Source organism: Cynoglossus semilaevis, unplaced genomic scaffold (genome assembly GCF_000523025.1).
Source record: "Cynoglossus semilaevis isolate Cse_v1.0 unplaced genomic scaffold, Cse_v1.0 scaffold1033, whole genome shotgun sequence".
Classification (NCBI taxonomy): domain Eukaryota; kingdom Metazoa; phylum Chordata; class Actinopteri; order Pleuronectiformes; family Cynoglossidae; genus Cynoglossus; species Cynoglossus semilaevis.
The window spans coordinates 194725-205578 of record NW_007585109.1 but is presented as its reverse complement, the minus strand read 5'-3'; the positions used below and the strand labels follow the sequence as shown (position 1 = coordinate 205578).

At 38.7% G+C, this 10854-nt stretch overlaps 1 protein-coding gene across 4 annotated transcripts in view; it reads right to left on the bottom strand.

Annotated features, from left to right (window-relative positions):
• Window positions 1-235: 235 nt before the first annotated feature.
• Window positions 236-10854, bottom strand: part of tcf12 (transcription factor 12) — a 52732-nt gene continuing 42113 nt past the window's right edge. For 3 of the 4 annotated variants that reach the window (XM_008336958.3, XM_025053511.1, XM_008336959.3), the window contains 7 exons: window positions 9158-9231; window positions 7949-8140; window positions 4918-5032; window positions 4529-4691; window positions 4180-4409; window positions 3641-3791; window positions 236-2679 (listed from right to left, as the gene is read on the bottom strand). In XM_008336958.3, coding sequence (XP_008335180.1) covers window positions 3652-3791; window positions 4180-4409; window positions 4529-4691; window positions 4918-5032; window positions 7949-8140; window positions 9158-9231 — 914 coding nt within the window. In that variant the 3' untranslated portion in view covers window positions 236-2679; window positions 3641-3651. Of the gene's footprint in view, window positions 2680-3640; window positions 3792-4179; window positions 4410-4528; window positions 4692-4917; window positions 5033-7948; window positions 8141-8470; window positions 8543-9157; window positions 9232-10854 lie in introns of all 4 variants that reach the window. The other variant, XM_017030669.2, reaches the window with a different exon arrangement.

Sequence of the window (10854 nt, the reverse complement as noted above, 5' to 3'; positions counted from 1 at the left end):
ACTATTGGGAATGTAAGTTAAATAAAAGATAAACGCACCATTTTCAAAACTAGTTACAAAATAAAATCCACCATGTGATGTTCTTAAACCAAAGTGGTTCAAAAAATGCTTAAGGGAATAAACTCTGTCCTTTTTTTACTGCTTCAATAATATGAAATAAAAGCTTATTTGAATAAAGCACCTGCAGTTACAGATACAAATAGGTTGAAGGTGTGAAAAAATGCACGCACAGCAGTTTTATAAAAAGATGGCACATTTATTGCAACATAAATGTTATATACATTGTGTTTTCTGTTGAAAAAAGACATTATTCAAACTCCCCTTACTGCAGTTTTTTTTTCTTTTTTCCCCCATGTGCATCAACAACACATTTTCATTTGACACAAAGATCACAATCTTTTTATCAATCAATTAACAACAGAGACTGAAGAAAAAGATGGAGGTCACATCTTTAGGAGTTTTTTTCCTCCTCCATCAGCGGACCGGACAAGCAAAGAGTCAGGTTCTTGTTCTTGAGATGCTCTTTGTAAATTTCTGGTATAATGGAAAGGTTATGGTAAATAACCGACATTTTACTATCTAATATAGTAAAATAAAGTAAGAAACTTTTTACTCAAAACTTTTGCTTTCAAAAATCTAGAAAGAGTAATATTTATAATTCAAGAAATATTCTTACAGTATTGTTGTATAAAAGACTAACTACAGTGAAAAATAAGCCAAATGGTTTTTTTTTTCTTTTTGACTTTCTTTTTTTATATATATTTATATTTATGTATATATTATACAAGGGAAAGCATCTGGGATTACAGCAAAGTCTAACTTCGACAAACAGGAGCAAAAGAAGTAAAAGAAGGAAGAACAGGATATTTAAAACATAAAATAATGAAAAGGAAGCAGGAAAGGACATGGACATTAGACCCGCCAACAAAGTCTGTCAGTACTAATTTAGGCTTCGGAATACTGAAAGAACAAGACAATATTCAGTCAAAAGACATTTAAAAAAGCTCAGGTTCATGTCACAAAAAGAACCTGTTAAAACATATCGAGTCGTTAATGTAAACTCATGGCAGGGCCTCCGATTCTCTTCAGTTTTTATCCCGTTTTTTTCTCGCAGAATACTTATTTTGAAGGTGGCAGTCTGGTTGTAGGTTGGGATAATGATGATATACAAAGACATAAATGGAATATAAAGCTAGTCTTAAGACCAAAGACTCAATAAATGGAGAAATGTAAAACACGCAGAGAGAAGAGAAAAGAAAACAAAGCTGCAACCCATGTCTCCGAATATAAAAGTACAAACATAGCCTGAACTAAAACGAAAAGAAAAAACAAAAACAAACTTAGACTTAGTTTTCTCTGCAGTAAGAAACTGAGTGACATGTGATTATGTTGGAAATCTAAAGACAGGAGTTGTTACAACAGAAAAAAAGATTAATACATATTACTGAGAGTAAATGATACTGAACTATACTGAGAAGAGAAAGACGGAGAAAAAAGAGATAGTGGTATCTTCATCAGGCCAGGACGAGCTGTGGTCATCGTTGTCTTTATACTTATTTTAAACTGTTACTTCATGTCACTCTAAAAGATAGAACCAGCAAAAAAAGACACAAACAAACTAATAAAACAAACACAAACAAAAGCCACTTCTGTGCAGCCGACCTCAGGAGCTGGAAAACTGTTTGGGTTTTGTCAGGGTTCACATGTAACACTATATGGTGGAGGACCTGAAGGGCAGTGAAGTCCACTTTTCCTAGAGTTAAGACACTAAAATATGCAGGGAATGCTAAGTTTGGTGTTTTCTCTGCTCACTACTGTAAAAAAAAAAGAAAAATAATCTGAGAGCTTTCAGTAAAACTAGAGTTTGCCACTGTTCTGTCACCTACGTACTTAGTGGGGCCTTTTAATTCACACAAACTCATCTAAACTATTCAGTAACAAACAAAGTTTTGATTACAGTGGCAGAATTAATACATTAGAAAAATAAATAATATATCCTCTTTTAATTAAAATAAGAAAATTGGGTGCTTCAGTTTTTCAATCCTTAAAGCTAGGGGTAAATTCCAGTTGGGTTATAAATATCTGGCCAATAAATTATTCCTAATCTCTTAATTCATGTCAGTGCCCAATTTTTTCCCCATTATCCTGGCATCACCAGGGACTGGTCAGGATGGAGTGCTCCATTGTCACGGTGACACTGGCAAACTTTAAATCCACTGAAAAGCTGCACACTCCTTCTCTGGATTGCTGAACTTTCCCTTTAGACATTTGCTTCATAGTTCATCAACGCAATAAATAGTCAAACAAACAAACAAACAAAAACAAAACAACTGCTGTTACAATGCATTCGTCAATTTCAGTTTAGGCACGAAGCAGTGTCCACACATGGTTCGGGGATATTGCGAGTCTCTGATTGTTCAGGAGCGACGTGATTCTTGTGGACGGTGACATGTTCTGAGGAATCTTCTTACGATGGGACGTGTTTTTTATTCTAATCTAAACTGGTAGTAGGGAGCTGCAGGCTCCTCCTCAGTCTAGGACTGCCTTCTTCTTAGTCTTATGGATTTGCTTCAGGTGGTCTGTCTCCTCCAACTGGTGTCACCAACTGTGAGTCCGGTCTGTCACTGGGAAGAAGGTCACCCACTCAAACAGGACAGAAATGATCTGGATCGCCACGATCTGAGGAGACAGAATTAAAATGTCAGTATTGGTGGTGTTACAGGAGGGAAAGAAGGTGGATTTTTCAAAATGTTTCTCTACTTTTACCCCAAAACCATAGTTTTATGTACAAAATGCATTCTTTCACAGCTTAGTTTGGAAACACCTGTTTATATAAAAGAATCATTTCAGAAGCTAACTTTATACAAAAAATAATATTACAGAAGAAAAAAAGGCTAACGTATAAAAAGACCAAAACATCAAATGGTTCAGGTGAGACAAACCTGATACAAACACTCTTAAAGAATAGTTCACATTTTGTGGAAAAACGTGAAAAAGTACAGAGTAGTGAATGCTACAAATGGAAAACCACAACATTTTCCTAATAGTTCAATTCCTTGGAACTGTTACTTGTGTGATAACATATTTGCGTTATGATGTTACACCCCCGTTCCTTAATTTTGTTCAGAGTGTTAACAGCATGACGTGGAGCTAGAACATTTACAAAGCATGGACGCATTTAAAAAATGACGTGAAGTTCATCTGCAGCACATGCAGAACTCTGATAACAACAAACATTTAGCCACACGGCATGCAATTAATTAGCATCGATGTGCGGCGCTGATGACTCTCAGGGCAACGTTCTGTCTTAAATCTTCCCAGTAACGTTAATCTAATCCACGTCTGTATCTGTCAGTCTGAGCACCATTCAACGTTCATTCACAATATGGATAATGTCCACTTCTATGATTACAAAAAAATCACAGTTGTAATTTTATGTTTTATTCTATATTTTATTTGCTAACACAATCACAATAAATAAAAAAAAGAAATCAACAGGTGACATTAATTATTGAAGCACCAGGGTGACATTTCTGTTCTTATGTTTGAATTCAGATTGTCAGGAAATTAGAAATGTGTGCTTGACTGTAAATGGACGTATTCCAGGAAAAACAAAGGTAATTAAAACAGTGTCTGGTACCTGTCTACTCCTCAGAGGTGACCCATGGGGTTGGATGTGTCGGTCAGGCCTGGATGGACTCCTGTGTGACCTTGGTTGTCAGTGGAGCCTCCAGACACTTTCTCCTCCTCCCTCCTTTTAAGGCAGGCTGCTTTGGGATTTAGGTTTCTCTCTGTGGGTGCAGGAAATAACAAATCATTTAAAGTTTGTTGTTCTTAATGTGACAGTTAAATAACAGTTAGATCGATATACTCTAACATTCGGGTTCAAAGTAGTACTGATTGAATACTTTAGGATAAACTATGCAGCAGTCATCTCAGGTCTCATGTTCAACAGGACTGTAAGATGTTTTTATTTAAAACAACTGGATAATTTATTCATTTCATATGTCAATGCATCTGAAAACAGAAGAGCAATAACAGAGAAAATGTGGAGGTCATGTTTGTCAGATTGGATATGATATGGATATAAAACATAAATAAAGAAAACATGATTTAAACATGCAAAAAATGAACGCAGTAATTTGCAGTGATGAATCGTCTGCTGGCTGCTTCATTTACCTCTGACTTGCTGCTCCAGGTTCAGAATGACGGCGACCGCCTGATGGAGGATGAGCAGTTTTGTCTGAGGCTTCTCACTCTTCAGGTGCAGCTGACACATGCGACCCAGTTCTTTGAAGGCTTCGTTGATGTCTCGTACCCTCAGCCGCTCACGTGCGTTGTTGGCCATCCTCCTCTCTCGCTCGCGTTCTGCCTTCTGCTCTGGATTCAGATCTTCATCCTCAGTGATGCTGCGGAACAAAGAGAGACAAAAGACGACAAACACCTGCAGTCAAATCTGAGTCGAAATGTATTGTAATTAGTTTGATCGTAAACAAACGTATTCATTGCTTCGTTTGACATTCTGTACCTGGTTCGTTGGCCAGTTCTGGGCGTCCTGACGTCCCTCTTATCGGTCTCGTCGTCAGACCTGCCGTCTGTAGAGAGACTGTCGTGCATTTCATCTTTGTCCTGTTTCTCCACCTTCAGCTCCAGGTTGGGAGGCAGCTGACCAGCTGCAGTTGAAGAAAGACCTGAGGACAACAGTCGTACACAGGTCAGACATAAACCAGGGGTTTTGTTTTTATTGAAAATAGAAGTTGTATTTTATAACCGATTGACCAGCGTGTCATTTTCAACAGGAACATGATCCATTTTGATTACAGGCGACTCTGAATTAAATTAGTAACTGACTAGTAACCAATTATTGAGTCTATTCCATGCGATCTCACACGGTTGGAAACAGCAGGGAAATCAGACCTCTGAACGTCTCCACTTGGTGGTTGAGTTCTGAGCTGGAAGTGGAGCCAGCACTGGGCAGACCTCCATGGCTGTTATTCACGCTGGCAGCATCCTCAGCGTGGGCTCCACTTTGCTGTAACACACAGACAAACACACACACGAAAGACATCAAGAAAGGAAGCACGGACTCTCTGGAGACACACAGCACAAAAATAAGGTGAAACCAGAAAATAGGAGAAGTGTGCTTTTCAACAGCCTGGTTTTAAAAAAAACACAGTGGACTCAGAAACCATTTTATATGCATTCACATAAAATAGAATTTAAAGGGAATAGCAAACACTATTTTTCAATATTCAATATTCAATTATATTACTATGGCTTATTTATTACATATTGTTGTTTAATAGATAAAGAAAGAAGGAGGAAAAATGAAAACAATTCTTATTTTTTACTCCTTGAGGTCAATGTTTAAATGTATTTTTCTAAACACTATTTCAATATGAATAAAATATCATTATTTGCTTCATTTAAATGTTTTATTTTATAGCTATTTATACATATTTTTAACATATACTGTATAAATGTTCTGATATTTGACAGCAGAAAACCTTTATCCTTTGGACAGGATTTTAATACAGAATTATAACCAGTATTCTTGACTAAAAAGAGACAAACCTTACAGAAATCTCTTTCCCCACATATTTGTATTTATGTGACATTTCAGTCTGTGTTTTAATTCACTGTAACCACAGCAGGGACAAGGTCGTCCCAGTCTAAATTCGGACAAATCCCTGCGTCCTGTCACATTTCTCTTTCTTTTATTTCTTCCACATCCACTATATATACACTCAGCTCCCACCGTCTTCCACCACTTAGTTCCAGCTATTTGATTTCCCCACAGAGAAACGGGGAGGGTCTCTTCCCGTTTTTTTATAATGGAATGCAAAGTTCAGTCAATGCTGGCCTCTGTTAACCCCGACTCCCCCAGACTCCTCCCCACCCTAAGTGCTAAGCTAATCTTTGCTGTGCTCTCAACAGGTGTCCAAACAAATCTTTGTCTGAAGGAGTAGGGTTAGGGGGGAAGCGGGGTTCTAGCAAAAAAAAAAAAAAAAAAGAAGGCCTGCCATTTTCACGGCTGGACCTGATTATCATACAGCTGAGGAGCTGTGTTTGGGTGGAGGCCGCGGGTTCAGGCACACGTTTCCAATGACTCACATATCCTTGGTTTTTAGAAAGAAGTGATGAAAAAAGAGGAGGACGTGGGCTAAGGGTGGGCTGTCTGTCAGGGTAAAAAAAAAGCCTGAGGCTGAGCTGGGAGCCCTCATGGGGGACCTCCTCTCTCTCCACACAGGAAGTGCAGTGTTAGAGCAGACACAGTATGTTCAGTCTCAGAGCCGCAGTCAGTCAGTCAGTCAGCATCACTTCCACTAACTTCCAGCTCTGCTTCTAACAAATACATCACACTGAGCCCTTCTGACAACCGCAGAAAAAAACCCTGTAAGTCCACAAAACCAGTGGCTCTGAAAGATCCTGGAGCTTCTACGTCAACGTCTAAACAACCAGAGACAGAAAACACCCACGGAAAATACACGGAAAAAACGAAACAATAAAAGAGCAGACATAAAAACAAGAAGATAAGGAACAAAAACAGATACGGCTCAACTTTAAGGATCATGAAAACAACAGAGGAATTTGGAAGAGATGAATTTGGGGTAAAAAAAAAAAGAGTAAAAGTTAACGTTCACTGCAGTGTTTTCTTTTAGTACAAGAAAGTAAACAACAGCAAATAGTCCTTACTACAGCTAAAAAAATATATTCTTAATACATATTCCAAATAAACAAAACAAAAACAAAATCAAAAAACAAACAAAACTGAACAGAGGCATGTCCAGCAGATTTTTCATTTGTGGATTTATACTTTACTTCAATTTAATGCGCAAGAATTTTGACCAATCATGCCAAATGTGAGAACTTAACAGTTCACTAATATATTTATGCCATCTTAAAAGTTTCCGTTTTACATTAAAAATTAAATCTATATATATATATATATATATATATATAATATAGAAATATATCTTACAATATAATAATTCTCACTGGTCTCACAAATTCTGATTTCTGTATTTATATAGTTAGTCACTCTTTTTATTTTTGTGACTTTAAAAGGGCAAAAACATGTTTGTTATGTTAGGATTATTGTGGGAGCAAAAAAATGTGGGTATATTTAAATTGGTATCAAATATAGTTACTGACTGATTTAGTTGTTAATGACTGACTAATCTCTAAAACCAGAGTGCAGTAGATGTGAATGTACAAAGACGATCAACAAAGAAAACACACTGTACACAATCACAACAACCAGGGTTGAATGCTGTGATGTATTGCATTACACACACAATCACAGGAGTATTAGGTTCATCGCCTACAATAATAATAGTGGTTTTAAGTGTGAAATTACAGCAGGTAATAATGGTGGTGTATCCAGCAGTGATTTTTTGGATTATCTCTTGTATTTGACCAACATTATTTCCCAACTCTTGTGAATTACAGTTGGACGAGCTGCGTCGTTTTAATTACCACAGAGCAGATGTGTTCAAATGTCGGGGCTGTTGAGAATAAAATGCCTGGGATGGAGGACGGGTGAGCACATTGTGATTTATATGAAGACCTGCATTCCCCAGTGTCTCAGGAGACTCTGACTTCAACTCAACACACAAACACTTCCTTCTCTGAAGCACAACTTTCACTCCACTCCGCCTGTTTTTCTCATTTCTCTCTCACCCTTGCGTATAAAGCTGCTCTCTCGAGGAGGGTGAGCCTACGGCCAGCCATTACACTTATGGAAAATATGTCAGGCTGCATTTAACTGTTCATCTGTGGAAAACCTCTTGTTTTTACACACATGGCAGAGAACCTGTTTCTAACAGGTGGAGTTGAAAGAGGGAGAAAAAAAAACTTCAAAATGGTTTAATTGGCTTTTTGATCAATTCTCAAACCACAGAAAACTTCAAATATTAATAGTTATGAAGTTGTTGTTTTTTTTTACCATCGCTGCTGTCCGACTTGGAACCAATGCAGAGGCAGGGAAGTTGGCTCCAATGGCTGCTATTGGCCCATTTTGTGCCTGTCCCAGCAGACTGTGGATGTCGCTGGGCAGACTGGTGGTGGAGCCCACTGCGTGGTTCCTCAGAACAAGGATTGCATCATCCAGTCTGTCCAGACGATCTTCCATTCGAGACTGGGAGGACCAGAGAAATCGAAGTGAAAAAAGAAAGAGAACAGAGCAGCTCAGTGAAAGAACAGACACCACCTCTAAAACAATGATTGTCTGATGTGAGTAAATTAAATACATTTTAAAAGGAACTTTAACAGAACATTTCTAATGTAACTTAAGCCACAATGATAACTGTAGGCAGGAACAGTTAAAAAAGAAAATCAAAAGACGACAGTGTGATTAAAGAAAGATGCATTTGTGAAATGCACGTTGAATTTGCAAGACGAAACAAAATGAGAGATGCAGTGACGCATGAGACATGGTCGTGATTAAGGATTTTAATTTATCGAGTACCTCGCAGACATCCTTTAAGAAAGACATGGCATCCTGGAGATGCTCATGTAACTGCTGCTGAACTCGGTTTTTCTGGCAAATGAAAGAGCATCATGGGAAAAAAAGGTCAGTGTTCTAAGAGGACAGACATTACAATGTGGGAGACTAAAATGTTTTCTAGAGGCTTGTGCATGGCCAAAAAACAAGTAATCAGACATTTCTGTTGGTTCAAAAAAATCCAAGTGCAAGTACTGCAGATATTTCATGTTTAAAATATGTTCTATTTTAGGCGCTTTTTTGTTGCTGCATTCTTTCACACAGAGATGAATCCATGATATTCATCAGGTAGCCTTCCATATGAAAGCTGATCTGTAGCTGTTGGTGCATGTAGCAAAGGAATCCCAGAAGATGGGGTTCAGCAAACAGCTGTCACCGCCACAGCCCAACATTACTTAACCCTTCCCCCAACTGTCATCTCCATCTTGGCCCACAGAGCAGTGGACAGATGGCAAGGCCCAGGGGACAGGTATTGTTCAGTTTGGTTATTCCTCTACCCCCCCCCCCGCTCCCTCACCTCCCACTGCAAAACATTTGTCAGACAGGAATCTGGCTTTAATGCCAGCCCAATCCCTCACGAGTAACATATCCAAAGCGAGCATCCATCAAACCCTGTGATCACTGGATGACAGAGAGGGAAAACAAGCTTACCAGAGAGTGAAGGGAGTTTTCGTAATTCGGGGAAGAGGGCGTCTGTCCCCCAGCACGAGGCCACTGGTTATTGCCTAAGACAAGACAACAAAGAGAGAGAGACAACAGCGGTTAACTTTATAAATCCCCCTTTTCAGCAGTACATCAAAGCCAGTGAGAGCTGCATCCTGCCCAACTGTGTGATAACCATACAACACAAAGTGACAGTGAAAATGACAGTCAGTCGCCATACACTGACATCTCTCATTTCTAGTTTCTTGCTGTTCCCTGTGATATATTTTTATCTTTAAGGCCCAGTTTCATTACTTCCTGACGGCTGGACAGTATCCTGATGCGTGCGCCAGAGGAAAGTTCATCCAACGGTGTGCAGATGTACGCTGCATCTGTACAGTGTGGACGAGAACCTCTGAGTCTCCGAAACAGAAGTTAGAAATCCCTGTTCCTAGACGTGCAAGAGAAATCAAATCGCTTCTTAAAATGTTTTTGGGTTCTTCAAACTGGGTTCTGATTCCAAACAGTAATCGTGGTAAATGAGGAGCAACAGAAGTCTAAAGGGTTAAACAAGTGTCACTCTGGACAGTTTGCCACATCAGAAGAGCAACAGGTTTGGATACAAGGAGCATCTACCAAACCTGTGTATGAAAAGACAGCTTGTAGCTGAATTCACTTTGTGCTATACTTTGCAGGGGACAGTCTTCCCATGGTAACAGAGGGAATATTAGAAGACTGTCACCCTCTAGATTTAATTAATAATTCATTATATTATTTTATGGGTTGAAGATGATCGTAACCCATTGCCTCTGTCACAACAGTGTTGTGGAACTGACCTGTTCCAAAAATACCTTATGTTTATTGAATAACGCCAAGATGCCTAATAAATTCTGGTTGAATTGTTTCAGTTTCATTGTGCTTTTAAAAAGTAAGTGTACAAATTTGGAGGAAAACAGGATTTTATTCCTGGAATCCAATGTGGAAAAATCAGAATAAACAAACTTAACCCAGAGAAATTTTGGACACCAAAGATTAACATTACCATTCTTCCTGACAGGAAAAGCTTACACTGGATTGAATATATTAACACGCGCCAAAAAAGTTTATCTACATGAAAGCAAATCAAGTTGATTGGATCTGGTGTAAATTACAGCGAAGGATAAGGAATCCACATCTGTTTATCACATTTGCCACTCCAGCACATTTCTTTTTTCCCCTCCTTCTAGAGCGCAATCGTTCCACCAACCTGCCTGTGGTGTAAAACAGGAGACATGGTATTAGACTATCAAGTCACCCCGATGAAACTAAACAATGATGAACGCTTCAGTGTTATTTACAGGATAGAGTGTCTGCATCGCTTTCTATCACACAACACTCTCTGTTCCTCTGGCCTACATTATGATGGACTGAAGCCAAACACTGTCCACGTATTAATGAACAGAATGCACTCTATGACAGATTCTAGCAGGACAGGAAACCTCTGTCACGGTTGTATACCTTTAAGTTACATTTTCAAATCTCTAGAAACATGCACACAGATCAAGTTTTATTCATTCCCTAATTCACACACATTTGAAGACCGACAGTACAGACGACAGGAAAGCATCAAGAGCTGACTCTGACATAAGACTGACGCAAAAAGATTTCACTTATTGTTCAGTGTTTGTTTACGTCAATCAAGGCCTACGTGATTAATCACGAGCTAT